Raw genomic sequence first — 20508 nt, 5'->3', positions numbered from 1 at the left:
ACTTATTCAGTCTTTTAAGGGAAGGCTTACAAGCCTAATGTTTCCAATTTTATGGCATATAAAATGAAGCTTTAAAATATTTTACAAGAGTCTAGGGCGACCTTAAACCCTCTGCATTGCTCTAAATAAATGCATCGGTATCAAAAATATGCTTGGCGTAAACTCTGCTCCCCTGTGTTTGTGAATGTGTGTATATGGGGCGGTGATGGAGGTGGAGAGGGGAAAGGGCTTTTCTGGTTTTTCACCCAATTATAGCAAATGCAGTGACTGTACATGCAGAAAGGCCTAATCTTTTGGCTAAATATAAACATGGCTGCTGAATCTTATCAGTCGCTGCCTCCTTCTAAACACTCCCTATTCATTCTCCCTCCATCCAGAGAGAGAGAGAGAGTTCTGAATCTCCCAGCCCCCTCCTGGAAAATAGAAAACAACCTTCCTAACCAATTACCAGGCCATCCACTGGCACCTCACAGCTGCCCGCCTCATGTAATTGAGTGGGCAATGGAATAACATGCCCTTTGATGAAATTTTTCACACTCAAGATGAGCGTTCCACGTCGCCCGGCAAGCGAAGGGAGAAGCACAGTGCAGGTGCGCGCGACTGCAGAGGTGATTTGCAAGTGGAGCGCAGCCGGCGCCGCCCAGCGAGAGCGAATGTGACGGTCCGACATGAAGACTTCGTAGCGAACACAAAAGCCCCCGGCGAGGTGGAGGATTAGCGCTCCGCTAACTCTGGCTGGGATTTACTCTCGTTGGCTGGCAAGTGGGACGGTGATGGATCACCTACTGCACAGGTGGACAGAGAACCGGCAGCAGAACCGTCGAAAGGGTTCTGAACCGGTCCCGGTCTGGCAGCCGACAGCCACTCACCCCTTCTTCACGATGATGACGATGGCCCCCAGGAGGAGAACCAGAACCGCCAGACCGCCGGCGCAGGCGCCCAGGATCAGACCCATGTCCTCGGCGTGCTGGGATACCTCCAAAGCCCGCTTGGAGTCTTTACAGGCAGCTGTAGGTTAAGCAGAACAGAATATTAGTAAAATGTTTCATTACTAAAGGAAGTGAAACAAACTCTGCACTGCAAAAACAATAATTCTTACCAGGTATTTTTGCTCCAGTTTCTAGTGCAAATATCTTAGTACACTTAATGTAAAAGAAACTAACTTACAACTTCACAGCAAGAAATAGAAGCTTGTTTTAAGTAAATAACTCCTTAATATTGGTAGATTATTCCACTAGAAACATGAAAAAAATATCTTGTTATAAGTTAAATAATCTGCCAATTGAACCAGTACTTTTTCATCAATATTAAGAAATTATTGACTTAAAACAAGTTTTTATCTCTTGCTGAAAAGTCACTTGTAAGTTAGTTTACTCAGAAAGAGTTTGTGTTTTTGCAGCATATACACCATGATCCAAATTATTATGCAAATTGTATTTAAGTCTCATAAAGATTAAATTTTTTGTTGTGCTATTAAATTTATAGATGGTATTGTGTGTCAGGACTCTTTGAATCACTATAATTCATTTCAGAGAGCTGGTTGATTAGTTTGTCTGGTGAGCTCAATTACAGGAAATCTACTTAAGAAGGATGTTCCACATTATTAAACAGGCCACAGGTTTCAAGCAATATGGGAAAGAGAAACGATCTCTGCTGATGAAAATCATCAGATAGTGTATTCGACGTGTGAGAAGGTATGAAAACATGAGATATTTAATGAAAACTGAAACGTTATTGTACTGTGAAGAGATTTGTGGCTGATTCAGAACAAAGACGTGTTTGTACAGATAAAGGCAGAATGAGGAAGGTTTCTGTTAGACAAATTCATGGGATTAAGAGAGCAGCTGTTAAAATGCCCTTACAAAGCAGCAAACAGTTATTTGAAGCTGCTGGAGCCTCTGGAACCTCAAGGTGGAGGATCCTCCAGAGGCTTGCGGTGCATGAACCTGCTATTGGGCCCCTAACCAGAGCTCACAAGCAGAACCGGTCGCAGTGGGCCCAGCCATACATGAAGATTAATTTTCAAACAGACTTGTTCACTGATGACTGCTGTGCAACCCCGGATGGTCCAGATGGATGCAGTAGTGGATTGGTGGTGGATGACCACCAACACGGCTGTGACGTCAGCAAGGAGGTGGTGGAGTCATTTTATGAGCTGAAATCATGAGGAGAGAATCTTTGGTCGGCCCCTTCAGAGTCCATGAAGGTGTGAAAATGACCTCAGCAAAGTATATGGACTTTCTGACTGATCACTTTCTTTCATGGTTCAAAAAGAAGAGCCGAACCTTCAGTAGCAAAATTATCTTCATGCATGACAATGCACCATCTCATGCTGCAAGGAATACCACTGTGTCATTGGCTGCTATGGGCATAAAAGGGGAGAAACTCATGGTGTGGTCACCATCCTCTGACCTCTGACCTCAACCCTATTGAGAACCTTTGGAGTTTCCTCAAGCAGAAGATCTGAGGGTGGAATGCAGTTCATATCAAACCAGCAGCTCTGGGAAGGTTTTCTGACATCCTGCAAAGAAATTCAAGCAGAAACTTTCCACAAACTCACAAGTTCAATGGATCAAGAATTGTGCTGTGATATCAAAGAAGGGCTCCTATGTTAACATGTAACTCGGTCTGTTAAGATGTTTTTGATTGAAATAGCTTTTGATTTTAGTACATGTGACCATTTAATGCTGCACATTCAAAGAATGGCCGTTTGCAGTTCTTTATAATCCATAAAATGTTTAGAAAATCTGCTGTGCATAATAATTTGGATCAGTGGATTTTGAGTTTTTTATTTTTGAAAAAATACTTTTCTCCTGGGGAGCTTTGTTCAGTAAAATTTGATTTATACTGTAATAGTTCATGACTATTACAGTATACTATGACTATACTGACCATCATTTGCATTGACCATTTAAGAAAATCTGAGAAAATATCACTTGCATAATAATTTGGAACACAGTGTAGATTCATTTCTCACAGGCAGATGTTTTAAAGCCTTTATTTCTGTTAATTATTGCGGCGAATGAAAACATGAAGTTATAATAATAAAATACCATATTTGAGTAATTGTGTGGAAATTTGGGGCAACGCATACAAATCAGACTTACAGCCGCTGTAAGAATTCTACATAAAGTGGAATATTGGGAGCAAACAAAACCTTTATTTTTGAAATATAATGCACTGCAATTCTGGGACCCTGTAAAATTAAAAAAAACTATGCAATTTATGTTCAAAGTAAGAAACCATCCACCATCACACAACATTTTAAAAAACATTGTATTAGAACAACTACAAATAGTTTTAGTTTGATTAAATTAGCCATATTAAACACTGTACAAAAAAATGAGTCTAGTGTAAAATATCTTGTACAGGATATTTTACACTGTCCTGTAGTGTAAAATATTTACAGGATATTTTACTGTCCTGTAGACACCAAATGCCACATTTGGTCACAAACACCAAATGCTATTGTTGATATGAATAATGTGTAAATAATTGTACATTCAATGTGGAGAACGTGATGTTTAAGTGTCATTTAATGTGAGAATACTTTATGAGTTTATCTGGTGAAGGGAGATTAAGATGATTGTATGTTGATGAGACATGGAATGATAAGATCTTTTATCTTTTTTTGAACAAATTGTGCAAAATTGGATGTCAGTTCGCATAATTATTCGCCTTATTTTTTTTCCCCTGTTTTTATTTTTTATTGTTTGTTCAAAATAAATAAACAATTATGTGCAAAAACCCCAATGTGATGTTGGATATTATGTTGAAATCAGAAAGACGGTGCAGGCTTCCACTTTGCAAACACAACCGATATAATAACTCATTCATCCCCCGGTTTATCAACCTTATTAATGATTGAAGGCGATGAGATGAGCTGGAAGACAGGAAGCCTCTGAGAATTCATTTCATCTCCTGATGAATTCATTTTGTTGAAATCAGTATTGATGTTTGAGATTTGATGGACAGACGGGTTGTGACTCAGTAAAATGTGTGGGAAGACAACTGATAAATGTTTTACAATTTTTTTTAATATACTATTCATTCATTTTTATAATTTCTTATATTGTAGGCTGAGTGATGTAATTGTGTAAGCAGAGTCTTTCTGTTCAGAAAGAATTTCTCCCAGTAAAGATTCTTGGCTTTCCAGAAAAATAAGAAATATATTTTAAACACAAAAATGTGGGGCTAATAAAAAAAAAAAAGTTTAATAGCTGCTTTTTAAACAGTCTCTTCTGGATGATGTAATGTTTTATTTGTTTTTTTTTTTTTTGTAATTGTTGCAGACTAAAATTAAAGATTTTGCAGCATATTTTTCAAAACGTTCTGGTCAAAGTTGGAATTTTCCTCACAAAAAATTTTTATTGCTTCACATAACCTTCCCAAAAAGATTTTTGTAGTTAATATTTAAATTTCAAATAATATTTTCAATATTGGGGCGTGCTGTGGTGGCGCAGGGGGTTAGCACGACCCGCGGACGTTGCGGGTTCGACTCCCGGTCCCGACGACCTTTGCCGCATGTCCTCCTTCAAAAATGGCGCTGGCTGCCTGCAGATGCAGCTCCTGTCGTGTGCTGTAACTGCAAAATAATTTCCCTGCTGGGATGAATAAAGTAATTCTTCTTTCAAGCACCTTTTTGAAATAGCACCTTAATATAAATCAAATCATGTCCTGAGGAGAGGTCAAAGTGCAACAGACGAATTCCATGTTGGTCATTCAAGTTAACATGAACTGATTACAACATAGAAGCAAATCATACAGTATTGTTCTTTGAAAAAAAAAGAAAAAGAAAATGTTAATATTTAGCATCTCACATGCTTTCATCTTCCAGGTTTGGCTTTAGAGAAGTTAAATTAGGAGCGGGACAAGAAGATTGGTCAATATTCAGCCGAGTTGCAGTGATTGGTCAGAAGGAGAAGGAAATACAAATAACATGAAGCTGATTGGTCAGATTTGCATAAAAGTTGTAATAAATGGTTAAAATTGCAAATTATCGCAAAAATGATAAGCAAATTTAATAACTTCCATTGGAAAAAACCAAAGTAATTATTTTCATAAGATACAGAGAAACAAGCCTCATCTGAGCGCACGTTATAATTTATTGACCATCTGTGTTTATGTGACAGAGGAAAACCATAACTGAATGCATATTCAGTGAAATGAAGAGAAGCAGGAGATCTGTTGGTATTCTGGACAGATTTATGCCAAAAAATGAGAGGGGTGTGCATCATGCATGTATGAGGCAAATATATTTTCTGTTTGGTCTCATAAGCACTAGAGCAGCACATTATATGGAATTCCAAATGCCAAAGCAGCTTCAATATATGCAGCATGAAAAAAAAAAACATAACAAAGGATGAAGAGCAGCATTTGAACTGCTGTATTTCAGACTCCTCCCCGGCTACCAGTGATTGAGCCATTTCAATAGTTTTACTGCCCTTAACGCCCACAACTGATTTACGTTTCAGTAACTCAGATGATGGTGACAGTGGTGGATGCAAGATGCTGATGGAAAAAATGGAGATCAACAAATGTAAATTAGTTGTAAGACAAAATTCAGGATTATAATAACAAGTACAGTATATGTTTAGATGTTTTACAGCACTCGGAGCAAACATAATATCTGTTAATATATTTAATTAGCTGTCTGTCAAATTCAGAAGAGAATCTAAAATTCTACTTCTCAAATCCGTAATAATCATCTGACTGATCCAGATGTTCCCACCAGACTGCAGGTTCTGCTGGTTCCATGTAGGGATGCACCGATCCATTCTTTTCACAGATACCGACACCGATATCTGAGGTTTAGTATCGTCTGATTCTGATCCGATCCAGAAAAACAGAGCAGTACTGACCTATAAAGTTTCTCGTTTTTTAAACGCAGACATAAATGTACTGAATTACAAATTTATTTGATAACTCTGCACCAGTACAATAAACTGAAATACACTAATAGCTTCACAAGCTTAACCTGACTTAAAAGACCAGCCTCATATTCTACTCTTATAACTAGAGAACTAGAAATGCACCGATCTGAATTGGTCCCAATATTGACAGAAATAAATTAGATCAAGTATCGGTGATCATGTGCGGTCTAATTCTGTGCTTTGTGCTCTGAGTGACATCATGCTTTCTTATTTTTTGTTGCAGTTTATTTTAACATGTCATGTTTGACCAAGTTAGTCAACTTAGTGGGGTTTTTTTTGTTGTTAATTCAGTTTTTAACTATTTTCTCTATTTATTTTTTAAATAAAAGCTTCATCTGGTCCGGGGTTCTGTTTAAAGGTGACACCTTCCTGCAGGAAGGTACTGCTGAGCTACTGCTGCCAATGTTTTCAGATTTCCCTCTATAAATATATACACTGACATAAAAAATGTCTCAACTTAGTCTTAGCATGAAGTTATGAAACATTTTATGGAAGATCAAATGTCTGAAATATGCAGTTTGCACAGCATGTGCGTTTTGGGATGAAGGGTGTAAAATTAATGTACGGATGTCATCAGGAATATGGAGTATGTTACTATTGCCACCTATTATTCCTTTTTTAATGCTTAATGATCTGATAATAAATGTTCAGTGTCAATTAGTTGTCAAATAGTAGCTCAGTACGTTAGAAAGTAGGTTGGTTTGCCGTCAGTTGGAGCCATTCCAAGCATTCAGCATGCTGAGGTGAATAACTATTCACCAGCGCAGACAGATACAGCCACACGGTTTATAAAGTAATCTAATCCAATTAGTTCTGGAATATTTAAATCATGTTTATGAAAATTTGATGGCAGTGGCGTATTTATGTTGTGTACACCAAGTCTGACAGTTGCTCATCAGCAGATTTTTTTCAACATGGCTCAAACACATGGCAGCCTGGCTTCACTGGTGATCTAATTGGATATGCTGTGGTATCGAACGCAAATAAAGGCACTGATGTGGCATCATTTACCTAAAGCAGTGTGTGTCGGGTAACAATCACCTCCACATGATGCTTCTAGGCTATACTTAACCTCTTGTGGCTGCGCTACAACAAAACCTCTGATATCAGCAGCAGCAGCTTCTGGAAAGACAAGCCAAGCATTTCTGGCTTGGGAGAGACGAAGCTCCGGGAATCAGATTAAACCGATGCCCTAGTTCTATTAAAGGCTGCGTTCTTCCTTCTCGTCTGTCACCTTACGGTCTGAAGAGTTGTTTACGAGGCTGACGATAGAAAACCTCACAAATAAAAATCTGGAAAAATTGGCTTTCGTCGTTAATCGTTAGGTCTGACGAAACAATATTTTGCATCTGGTTGTTGACATGGGACACATTCACACAGGCAATAATTAAGATAAAAACACAAAAAAAGGATGTAAAGAAAGCGTTGTCATTGCTCATCTGCCCACTTAGTTAGTTTTGAAATTAATTTTTAGCATACAGTTGTGTAGACTGAGCTGTTTGGTTCTGACGACAGTGTGTTACTTTCACACAGCAGGTCTCGATGCTCAGTTCTGACTTTTAGCTTAAATATGATTTTATTGTTTTTGCATGGTAATTCAGACTACTTATTAAATACAACCGCAATGAGAGTCCTGTGTGAACAGTTTGAAACTCACATGCGCAGAAGAAGAGCACAGACCTCACACAGCAGCGCAGTTATAATAATAAGTTCTTCAGCGTCAACACGGTGGGGTTGATGCGTTCAGGTCCATGTACAGTGAGAGCTTTTCAACACACGTGGAAGAGTTCGCCTATAAGGGACAAAATGTGTTCCTATGGCTATAACCAGGTTGTTCTGACCCTTACATGACTTATTCCAAACAGGGATCCTTATCCTCAACAGTAGATCACTTTCTGCCATTCCTCCATTAGGATTGTCATGTTGACCGATTGTCCCACTGAGCTGTGAAGCTCTTGGCTGTTTCGATGATTAACACCCTCCTTGCCTGGTCCGCCGTTTTGAGTGAACAGTTGTGTTTTGGGAGGTTTGCAGTTACGTTTTTTTTTTTCAGATGATGGATTAAACCGGGAAAAAAAAAATTTTGAAAAAAGATCCATCTTCCACCTTTCACACTACGTGCTGGCCTTTCAGGTCATGAATGACATCAGTGTTTGCTGCTGTGTGACAGAAAGTGTCTGAATAAGCAGTATGAGCAGCAAAACGCTGTGTTTGGTTTATGAAGCTGTAGAGACTTTTAGCTCAGAGCAAAAGATCCAGGCTGGCAGTCTTTGAGCAATCCCACTAATCCTGCAGGGTGAGTCATTCTGCCTTTGGGTCACATTATGAAACTGGCTATTGCAGAAAATTTAATTGGAGCAACAAAAGATCCAGCTGTGGTCGTCCTCAGAATGTCCACTGGGTTTAATAGACGTGAACTAAAACAGCTAATGGCGTGTTTCACAGTGATATTTAATATTATCAGCTCGCTGGCTTGAAATTGATCAGAAAAGACACATTTCATTATTCTGGTAGCATAGGAAAGCAGCGAATAAACCTCCTGGTGGAGGAGAGTCTTCCATTAGTCACGTCGTCGCTCTGCAGAGCTGCTTCACTACATAACACAAACACAAGTCATTAGCTCTGAGATACACATAAATAATTCCACTGCACTGAAAGTGACTAAAATCCTACTTTGTACAGCCAAAAGAAAGAAAAATAAAAAAATAAAAAACTGAATCAATAAGCTTCAAACACCTGTGTGTTAATAATGTGCAGCCACTAAGAAACGATCTAAATCTGCTGAATGTGATGATTTCCTGTAGCTTTGCTGGGAATCAGTCAGGCAATAAGACATAAAAAGTGATATCATATTCAGATTTCCTGAATATGACAGCACGTTGGATATTCTCAAGTTATTTTATGTGTAAACCACGAGTTTTTTTTTTCCTTTTCTTTTTCTTTTACCAGATTCATTTAAAGATAAATCATATTTCTGCTCTCATTTTCTCTGAAGTTGCCTCCTGGCTATCACTCTGTTCTGATGAGGAATTTCAGAGCTCAGTCTGGAGTTCATTTTGTGTTGCTCATTATTGCCAAATTATGCCAATAAGAATAAACAACCTCAATTTCATTTTTCCATTAGGAACTAATTTCTGTTTTCTGCAGCTAAAGAATTTAGTCAATGAGAAAAACAAACTTCCACTGTTGCAAAAAACTGACAATTATTCGTTGTCACTACGTAATATATTGAAATTTTCCCTCTGCTTGTTTTTACACGTTTGAATTGTTGTCGCATCATTTTAATTTGTATCTAATGTCAAATGAATATTGTAGCTGTTATGTTTCTCAAACCACACGTTCAGATCATTTTCTGTGGCTGAAGATTCACTGGGTTTTAACTCTAGAAAACACATGAAAAATATGCTTTTTACGTTGTTTTTTGTTCAAAGGTAGTGTTTATGCAATTTTTTTGAACTGTGATGTCAACTTTATTTACATTTTGATAATATTTTAAGAGAAGTGGCCTGGTTTTTTCTGTTTGCTTTTTTAAAAAGAGGAGTATTTTCTCTCTTTTTGCATAAAAGATACAAAATATTAAACTTTATCTTACAGATTTAAATGTATATTCCTCTTCTGATTTAATACTTCACAGTAGCACTTATGAATGTAATATTGCCTTGAAACTCATACCAGTGTTTAGGAAAAATTGTATATTCTCACATGAGATCTCATCCATAAAACATATAGAGGGATTTTTAGTCTTGTACCAGATGCATTTTATCCTACAGTGCAGTCAGTTTGTAATCCTCATACATTTGAATTATATGTGATTTTTTTCTATTAGTTATGGACAACTTCTTGTCTTTCTGCACTATGTGTTGCTAAATAGAAATAATGAACCCAAATCTAGCTGGCTTTAAAATGGTAGCTGTAGAAGGCTGAATTCAGTTTTTAATGGAAAAATAAGATTCTACACAAAATGAGTTCATTTATTCATGGTGGCATAATCTGGCAATTATGAACAACAAAAACCAATACAGACTCTCTACAGATCATGACAAATTCTGTAAATGAATAACTGAATTACTTATGGATTCATTTATCTGTCTCAAATTCTACTGTCAAGACATAGTGATCATTTTAAGAAAAATGTAAAAAAAGAAAAAAAATTGTTTATAAAAGCTACATACTGCAGCTTTAGCTAATGGCATGCTGCTGCTACTTCAACATTTGTTCATTGTTAAGGTCTGGCCTATTATATTTACGGCAAAGCATGAATAAATAGAGACATCTTGAGAATTTATGCTATGCTGCGATTGCATTGAGTTGTCAAGTGGATTTGAAGCAAAAACATCAAATGTTCTGAATGAACTAGAATGTGAATTTGACGCTTTTTAAGTGGTTAAGCCGACATGAATAGACAGCCTGTCTTGTGGGGGGGATGGAAAAGCTTTCAGCAAAATTTAATATCTAATAAACATATTGTCAGCTAATGCCGGTTGGATTCTGCATTAAGAAAAAGGCAAAGAAAAGACGAGCTGCTGTGAGGGAATGAGGAAAAAGCCGGGATGAGATTCAGAGGCACCTCTGAGACAAATGTGATTTCAGCGTGTCCTCTGCTTCCTCCCACTGCTGTCTTCTGTATGCAGATGCAGGTAAAACGGCTGCAGAACTCCAGGCGGAATTATTTTTCACGTTTTTCAGAAATCTTTCTCTAGAGTTCTAACCTTTTTCAGTTGTAATCATAGATGAAAAAACTCCCTCTGTGGTCTTTCTTCCTTCTCTCTATATGAACTGCCGTCCTAACGGACCCCGTCTCTCAGGCAAACAGTTCTGGACCTTCCTGTCTCTCAGGACAGACAAGATGGGAAACATCTTGGCTCTTTGGATCTCAAAGCCCTCTGAGACATCAAGGGTGTCAGTTAGAAAACCTGAGCTTCAGTGTTAGCTTTCCAGAGTCCTGCTCTCCATGTCTCTGACCTCTGCAGGGTCCAGTGACATCCAACATCCGTCTCGTTGCCCCTGAAACGGTCCTGATGGAAGTAGTTTCAGGAGAGATTAACAGGGATTTGATGTGATAAACCAACCCAATGTATCCAGGCAGGTTGTTCTGTTTACAGTTAGCCACATGTCATGTTGGAGACACAATCCATGAAGAAGAAGGTGCTCTGGTCAGAAGAGATCAAAACCTCACTTTGGGGGGCCGTTATTCAAACCACGGTGTGTGGATGGAATGTAATACTACTTATCACACAGAACCATGATGCCCTTGAGTATAAGATGACAACAAATTAAAATTAAATTAATAAATAATGAAGATATTCACACAGTTTGGTGTGATTGGTGGGTCTTTACCCATTGCTGTTTAGTACCTGCAGTTATTTCATCCTCAGTTTTTATGGAGAAGATCTGAGTTCTTTCTTACGTTCTGCTCTCTGTGTTGGTCTAATCATCCTGGTGTTGTTTCTTGACCTTTGGTTCAGATTGCTCCCTTTTCTGTTTTGTTTCTAGGCATGGCGGAGGAGGTTGGTATGGTTGCCTTACAACTACAAGGTCCAAGACTTGAATTTCTTCCTTTGAGTCTGCATGTTCTCTCTGTGTGTCTGTGGGTTTTCTCTGGGTACTCCAGATTCCTCCCACAGTCCACAAATTTAACTTTTATGTTAATTGGTTTCTCTAAGTAGCCCTGACCTGGTGACCAGTGGAAATAGGCACCAACCGTTTATTAACTGGAGTTCTGAAATGAAAAATGTTTCTCTAGCCTTCTTTTGTATGTTTACACTGCAGCACATCTTGCCTCAACAAAAAGTTAAAGAAGTAGCAGTTTACGCTTCCTGGAATCATTGCTTTAAAAATAAAGGGTTGTCAGTAAAGGGCCCCCATATACTGAGGCACACCTAACTTAGCAGAGGTTCGTGCGTACTTGAAGTGGAATCAATGCAGATGTCCGCTGTACAAGTCGGCACAACGGTACCTTTTTAAGCCCTTGTACGCGAATTTGGAAACTGCAAACAACACTGCTGTTGGTGGAAAACAGCGTTCATATCAAACTGTTTTGTATGATGCTGCGAGTCAGTGCAAACAGTCCAAGGACGCGCAGCAGCAAGACTGCCGCTTTCTGCTGCACTAACAGGTGTGTGATAGCTGGTGTGGTGGAGAAAAATTTAGGCTGGATGCTAAACTAGCTCATTAAGCTAGCAAGTATCCATTTGGATTGTGGGAAATGAAGGAATCTGTCACGAGAAATGTAGGCAATCGGTTTGCTTGACAACAAAATCACCACCGAGCACTAACAGAATGCGTAGAGTCTGCATGGTTCACAAAATATTACGCCTGAGTATGTTTGAGCCTTAGGTTGATATTCACTAATACATTTTTTTCCTATGGTAGCAACCAAAACAAATTGTATGCTTTAACCTTGAGGAAGTTGAATTCATAATGACCGTTACTAACAACTATGACAAAAAAGCATTTTCAGCAAGATGCTGAGCAAGCAAGTATGTACACGCCTACCCACACACACACACACCCCCGCACACACACACAGTTTCTTTATTACCCTGAGTAGACCACTACTCTTTCATATGCCTTACACCAGCTCATTTCATACATACAGGCCTCTGTTTGTAAGGTTTATTGAAATGAAAGCAGGTGATAATTACATTTTGCTGTCAACAGAAAAACCTCAGAACTGATGAATGAGGCTTACCTTTGCGAGCAATTCGAATACAGTTTATCCTGGTCTCCTGTTGGGAAAAATAAGAAAAGAGTCAGTTTGTTCATTTCTGGCTGATTCCATGAAGAAAACAAAACTAAGGGAAAAAAAGAGCATTATGTCATCTTAAACATGCAAAAAAGATCAATTTTTTTTTATAGCATTTGGTGAATGAGATCAGGTTTTGGCCAGATCTACAGAAAATAATCTGCCAGTCAGCTGTAAGGCCAGCGCTCTAGACGTACCAGTTGGAGTAAAGCTTTAGTGTTTAACCGTTTAACAAGACACACAAGTATATTTACTATTTTAAGATTTATTAACATCAGAATCCAAACGGCATCAGTTTGGAGACCTTGATATTGAATATTTTTCAAATCCATAAAAGGTCAGATTATTTTACTGTTAAAGGCCTCAAACAGTGCTGGTTGTAAATTAAAGAAAAATCCGAACGGCATACGGCTCCGTTTGATGGAGCTTGGAAAAAACCTCTGGTTTAAAGAGAAGGTATTTACATCTGAAATAAAGGTTAATTAGCCAGAGCTAAAGCGAGCTGCTATTTTAATGATGTGTTTGAAAGCATGTAAGATCAAAGTGGCGATGAGACATTTTCGGCTCCTGTTGCTTTGTGAAGACCGTAAAGAAGCAAATAAAGATAATTCACCAATCTAGAGCAGGATAAAAAAAATTAAGTGTTTATGGTACATCGAAACACCAAAACATACAAACGTAATTATTTGTTATTTTATAAGGTGCAGCACGGAGCGGCTGTTAAGCTTGAAGTAATGGATATTTTGGATCAATCGGAAATGCTCCAGCAGAAATGACACAAAGAGGAAGGATACAGTTTCTGTGTTTTGCACAAAAACTTGATTCTCCAATCACCCGTCTTTCAGGCCCCACTGACGGAATATTAGCTGGAAGCAATTACTGTTTTCAGTACGGCGGAGGCTCGCCGTCCACACTAAGTCTGAAACATCTCATTTAGCCCAGGTAATTGTCAGAATAATTAGTTTTCTCTCCACTCTCACTCAAAATCTAATCTCCCCCAAAACACAAATATATTTTAGGAAATATACTGGAGATGGAAATATGTGCAGGTAAAACAAATGATGCTTCGCTATGGGAGAATTGATGATTACATTCAAAGTGGAGAGATTTTAATCAGACACTATGAGACACGACAGTGTGTGAGGAAAATACAAAGGGGTGCCTAATTATGAAGTATAGATAGATAGACAAGTTGCAGTTGGTAGCACTGTTGCCTTGCAGCAAGAAGGTCCTGGGTTCGATTCCCAACCCAGTGTCTTTCTGCACGGAGTTAGCATGTTCTCCCTGTGCATGCTGGGTTCTCTCCAGGTTCTCCGGCTTCCTCCCACAGTCCAAAAACATGACTGTTAGGTTAATTAGTCTTTCTAAATTCTCCCTAGGTGTCAGTGTGTGTGTATGGTTGTGTGTCCTGTCTGTTTCTGTGTTGCCCTGCGACAGACTGGTGACCTGTCCAGGGTGACCCCGCCTCTCGCCCGGAACGTAGCTGGAGATAGACACCAGCACCTCCTGACCCCACTAAGGACAAGGGTGATAGAAAATGGAGGGATGGATGGATGGATAGACAGACAGACAGACAGACAGACAGACATATAGGTGGATTATGTATAGTGTTAAATATTTAAAACTTTTAATAATTAAGTTGTTTCAGGGGCCAGATATTGTTTTCCTCTCTGCTTCATTCAGAAATGATGAGTTCATCATTAAGAACAAAACTCAAACATGGCAGATCTCACACCATTCTACTTCCTCTTTCTATCTTCCTGCCCACTGGCTTCCAGTCAGTCAGGCTCTAACCTGAACCGACAGTAAAGGTTGCTGAAACAAACCAGTGGAGTGGACCAAAGGGCTTATGGGTAATGGTTCCTACCCCTTTGAAGTTGCTGGTAGCCTGGAAGTAGATGAGGTAGTTCTTGGTGGGGTCTAAAGGACTGTTCCAGTAGCCATTGTAGGTGTGGTTGTCCCCCACAGTGAAAGGTGTGGCCTCAGGCAGACTGCTGGGGGCCAGCTCAGCTGTGTAGTAATGCGGGGCCCCTTTGGCCTGAGCCTCGCTGTGAGAGTTGGCCATAGGGAAGCAGTCGACGGTGCCCAGCTCTCTCCTTCTCACCCGGCGGGAGCCGTCCTCCTCCACCACCACCACCTGGTAGGCACTGGGAGAGACAGATCAGACCTCTACAGTTACTACCTGGACTTACAAGGGCCGGAGCTAAGGGCCCCAAAGTTTTATTTCTTTTTTTCATTTTTAAGACTGTGTTTGACAAGCTTCCAATATGACATCATAGCCCCATGTGTGAGCAAACCAGAGACAGCTTTCAGCAGGTGTCTCCTTTTTTGTTTTGGTACATTGTTACATTATAGAACTGAATAAATTTTTGTAAATTATATTATATATATATATATCATAATGAGAAACTTTGTGGTCTCAACATGTCATCACATTCCTGCTCTTTCTGAGCTCCTTCTTAAAGACACAGAGGCACAATTTCAAGGCGCGAAATTGCAACGGCAAATTTAAAATCTTTGCTATTTTTAACAACTGACAGTAACGTAGTTACTTGATTGTGCTGAAAGATGAACAGCAAAAAAAAGAACACAATACCTCTACTATTTAATGTATCACAATGTCTGGATTTATTTTATACTCACTACATGAAACTGGTTCAGTAAGCAGAGGCTTTATCGCTTGGTCACCCTGACAGAACCATGCTGTCCTATGTGACAGAACCTCAGCACACTACAGATTGAATCAGCTCCCATTCTTCCTTATTTCCTGGAGAAATGCTGTTTCATTAAGATGCGGTGGATCAGATTTGTCTAAATCCGACATTTAGGCTAAAATTGGATTCGGATGCCAGTTACAGGGAAACAGCAACCAGCAGCTGTCGGCATATGATTAGTAGTTTGCTGTCAGTTCAGAGCCGTGTGAGGCAGTGACCGAGGGAGCCACGTTACAGGATTTATTCACTTTCTGCAGTATTGGAATGATAAACCCTGGAACCATTTACTTTTCACCGTCACCATTTCCAGCCCATTGCAAAAGTACTTTTCCACATTTTTATGACCTTATGTCAAAAAAATGTCAATGTACTTTGTTGGGAGTTTGCTTTGTGAAGTTTTTCCACAAATAAAAATGCTAAAAAATGTGATGTGCACCTGTATACATTTCTCTTTTGCCATTTGCCTTTAAGAATCAACTACTTAGTTACTAGTTTCCAGTCATTCCAGTTACTGTGTGAACAAACAGGGTTTGCTTATAAAACAACATCCCAAGCATTGAACATCCTATTTTTCAGTCCATCATCTGAGCTGCCAAGATCCAAAGTTAAGGTGAGGAAATAGATCTTCACTTCCCAAGTCTGCTCTTTATGGAGTTTCATGTACCTTCTAAAAGCAGGTGGGTCAGATGTGAATAAAAATAACCAAAAAAAGTATCTAAGGGGTAAAATTAACATAGAACATGGACCCAAGCACTTTATCTCTCTTGTGAAATATGGCGGCCATCTTGCGGTGAGGGAGAGTCCTTAAGATGGCACAGGAAAGCTGGCTATAGTTGAAAGGAAGAAAGATGGAGCAAAAACAAGCCATAAAATGAGTCTTTTTGCTTATTTTTGGAGCAAAAAGACTGCTGCCCGGTTCACATGGCAACTTTTTAAAATTGCCGGTTGATTTTTGAAACCCGAGAGATCACACAAGACGATAAAAAAAAATCACAGATATACACCTCACCAGAGTGTGCGGCGTCCATCCACACAGCGAAGACAACACATCGACCGATTACTCTCAACAAATCATGTAAAACCCCAGAGATCAAAGGTGAGTTGAGAGGAAACAAACATGGCGGACGAGGAAGAAGAACTCGCAATAGTTTTTGTGGATTGTTTTTATCAGAGAAAAGGTGACACAAAAAGTTACACCATGGCAGTTATTCTGTCTTCTGTATATATCTGATTCCTGTCCGTGTTTCTGTCACTTCGCTTCCTGATTGCCTACCAGGAATATCTCTTAAGATTATCTTTCCAGCGATCACAACAATCAGAGCGTCTTTAAGACATAGAGAAGCAGTGTTCAGCTTCTTTTAACCACAAATCTGGAACAAACTTCTAGAAAACTGCTAAACTAGCTCAGCCTTTATGTTCCTGTCAATCTAATTGGTGTTTTTCCACCTGTGTTCCCTCATTAGTTGTCCTGCTCACCCATCTCCTATGCGATTTAAGTTCCTGTTTGGCTTTGGTTCCTTGCAGGGTTCTTGTTTGTTACTTGTTGTGTTTGGTTGGTTCCTGTTCATGCCAGTTGCTCATGACCAGATTGTTATTTTGTTTGGAAATAAACGCTGACCACTTTACCACGGCTGTCTGCGCTTTGTCTCTTCCATGTCTCTGCCTTCAAAATCAAATCAAAATCAAATCAAATTTTATTTGTATAGCACATTTCAGCAGCAAGGCATTTCAAAGTGCTTCATCGTCCATGTCAGCCATAAATCATCATCTGGGCTTCCCCTCGCTGTTTTAAGAAACAGTAATCATTCTGTATGTAAACTTCTGATTTAGAAGACCTGAATACATAAATCTGTCATTCTTTTTCTTACTGTTGTAGAATTTAGCAAATAGAAATAATTGTAACTGTCCTAAAACAAGAGAAGTTTAGTATGATTTCACTTCATTAAGGGTGTATGTAGACTTCTGGGTTCAACTGTATTTAGCGATTCCATCCATCCATCCATCCATCCATCCATCTTCTTCCGCTTATCCGAGGTCGGGTCGCGGGGGTAGCAGCTTCAGAAGGGAGGCCCAGACTTCCCTCTCCCCAGCCACTTCTTCTAGCTCCTCCGGGGGAATCCCGAGGCGTTCCCAGGCCAGCCGAGAGACATAGTCCCTCCAGCGTGTCCTGGGTCTTCCCCGGGGCCTCCTCCCGGTGGGACGTGCCCGGAACACCTCACCAGGGAGGCGTCTAGGAGGCATCCTGACCAGATGCCCGAGCCACCTCAACTGGCTCCTCTCGATGTGAAGGAGCAGCGGCTCTACTCTGAGTCCCTCCCGGATGACTGAGCTTCTCACCCTATCTCTAAGGGAGAGCCCAGCCACCCTACGGAGAAAACCCATTTCGGCCGCTTGTATCCGCGATCTCGTTCTTTCGGTCATGACCCAAAGCTCATGACCATAGATGAGGGTGGGAACGTAGATCGACCGGTAAATCGAGAGCTTCGCTTTTTGGCTCAGCTCTCTCTTCACCACGACGGACCGGTACAGCGCCCGCTTGACAGCAGACGCTGCGCCAATCCGCCTGTCGATCTCCCGCTCCCTTCTTCCCCCATTCGTGAACAAGATCCCGAGATACTTAAACTCCTCCACTTGGGGCAGGACACCCCCCCTGACCCGGAGAAGGCACTCTACCCTTTTCCGGCTCAAGACCATGGCCTCGGATTTGGAGGCACTGATCCTCATCCCGGCCGCGTCACACTCGGCTGCGAACCGCTCCAGCGAGAGCTGCAGATCACGATCTGATGAAGCCAAAAGGACCACATCGTCTGCAAAAAGCAGAGATGAGATCCTAAGGCCACCAAATCGGATCCCCTCAACACCTTGGCTGCGCCTAGAAATTCTGTCCATGAAAGTGATGAACAGAATCGGTGACAAAGGGCAGCCCTGGCGGAGTCCAACTCTCACCGGAAACGAGCCCGACTTACTGCCGGCAATGCGGACCAGACTCTGACACCGGTCATACAGGGACCTGACAGCCCGTATCAAAGGGCCCGGTACCCCATACTCCCGGAGAACCCCCCACAGGGCTCCCCGAGGGACACGGTCGAACGCCTTCTCCAGGTCCACAAAACACATGTAGACTGGTTGGGCGAACTCCCATGCACCCTCCAGGACCCTGCCGAGGGTGTAGAGCTGGTCCAGCGTTCCACGACCAGGACGAAAACCACACTGCTCTTCCTGAATCCGAGGTTCGACTATCCGACGGACCCTCCTCTCCAGGACCCCTGAATAGACCTTGCCAGGGAGGCTTAAGAGTGTGACCCCTCTATAATTGGAGCACACCCTCCGGTCCCCCTTTTTGAACAGGGGGACCACCACCCCAGTCTGCCAATCCAGGGGAACTGCCCCCGATGTCCATGCGACATTGCAGAGTCGCGTCAACCAACACAACCCTACAACATCCAGAGCCTTAAGGAACTCCGGGCGGATCTCATCCACCCCCGGGGCCCTGCCACCGAGGAGCTTTTTAACCACCTCGGCGACCTCGTCCCCAGAGATTGGAGAGCCCAACCCAGAGTCCCCAGGCTCCGCTTCCTCAGTGGAAGGCATGTTGGTGGGATTGAGGAGGTCTTCGAAGTACTCTGCCCACCGGCCCACAACGTCCCGAGTAGAGGTCAGCAGCACACCATCCCCACTATAAACAGTGTTGGTGCTGCACCGCTTCCCCCCCCTGAGACGCCGGATGGTGGACCAGAATCGCCTCGAAGCCGTACGGAAGTCTTTCTCCATGGCCTCTCCAAACTCCTCCCACGCCCGGGTTTTTGCCTCAGCAACCGCCCGAGCCGCATGCCGCTTCGCCCGCCGGTACCCATCAGCTGCTTCCGGAGTCCCACAGGCCAAAAAGGCCCGATAGGACTCCTTCTTCAGCCTGACGGCATCCCTCACCGAAGGTGTCCACCAGCGGGTTCGAGGGTTGCCGCCGCGACAGGCACCGACAACCTTGCGGCCACAGCTCCGATCGGCCGCCTCGACAATGGAGGCACGGAACACGGTCCACTCAGACTCCATGTCCCCCACCTCCCCCGGGACGTGTTCGAAGTTTTGCCGGAGATGGGAGTTAAAGCTCCGTCTCACAGGGGATTCCGCCAGACGTTCCCAGCAGACCCTCACAACACGTTTGGGCCTGCCAGGTCTGACCGGCTTTCGCCCCCACCACCGGAGCCAACTCACCACCAGGTAGTGGTCAGTGGACAGCTCCGCACCTCTCTTCACCCGAGTGTCCAAGACATACGGCCGCAGATCCGATGAAACGATGACAAAGTCGATCATCGAACTGCGGCCTAGGGTGTCCTGGTGCCAAGTGCACATATGGACACCCTTATGCTTGAACATGGTGTTCGTTATGGACAATCCATGGCGAGCACAGAAGTCCAGCAACAGAACACCGCTCGAGTTCAGGTCGGGCGGGCCGTTCCTCCCAACCACGCCCCTCCAGGTCTCACTGTCATTGCCCACGTGAGCGTTGAAGTCCCCCAGCAGAACAAGGGAGTCCCCAGGAGGAGCACTCTCCAGTACCCCCTCTAAGGACTCCAAAAAGGGTGGGTAATCTGAACTGTCGTTCGGCCCGTAAGCACAAACGACAGTCAGAACCCGTCCCCCCACCCGTAGGCGGAGGGATGCTACCCTCTCGTTCACCGGGGTAAACCCCAACGTACAGGCGCCGAGATGGGGAGCAACAAGTATGCCCACTCCTGCCCGACGCCTCTCACCCTGGGCAACTCCAGAGTGGAAGTATGTCCAGCCCCTCTCAAGGAGACTGGTTCCAGAACCAGAGCCGTGCGTCGAGGTGAGACCGACTATTTCTAGCCGGAACCTCTCGACCTCACGCACTAGCTCCGGCTCCTTCCCCACCAGAGAGGTGACATTCCACGTCCCAAGAGCCAGTTTCTGCAACCGAGGATCGGACCGCCAGGGTCCCCTCCCTCTGCTGCCACCCATCCCACACTGCACCCGACCCCTTTGGCCCCTCCCACGGGTGGTGGGCCCATGGGAGGGGGGGCCCATGTTTCCTCTTCGGGCTGAGCCCGGCCGGGCTCCATGGGTAAAAGCCCGGCCACCAGACGCTCGCCATCGT

At 42.3% G+C, this 20508-nt stretch overlaps 1 protein-coding gene across 4 annotated transcripts in view; it reads right to left on the bottom strand.

The window, feature by feature from the left end:
• The window catches only part of ptprua (protein tyrosine phosphatase receptor type Ua), a 197328-nt gene that overhangs the window by 42039 nt on the left and 134781 nt on the right, over window positions 1-20508 (bottom strand). For all 4 annotated transcript variants that reach the window (XM_032580837.1, XM_032580838.1, XM_032580839.1 and 1 more), the window contains exons 12-14: window positions 14546-14825; window positions 12625-12661; window positions 870-1008 (exon numbers count right to left, since the gene is read on the bottom strand). In XM_032580837.1, the coding sequence (XP_032436728.1) occupies window positions 870-1008; window positions 12625-12661; window positions 14546-14825 (456 nt within the window). The remainder of the gene's footprint in view (window positions 1-869; window positions 1009-12624; window positions 12662-14545; window positions 14826-20508) is intronic.

This window comes from Xiphophorus hellerii, chromosome 13, assembly GCF_003331165.1.
Source record: "Xiphophorus hellerii strain 12219 chromosome 13, Xiphophorus_hellerii-4.1, whole genome shotgun sequence".
NCBI lineage: Eukaryota > Metazoa > Chordata > Actinopteri > Cyprinodontiformes > Poeciliidae > Xiphophorus > Xiphophorus hellerii.
This window is presented reverse-complemented; position numbering and strand designations above follow the sequence as displayed.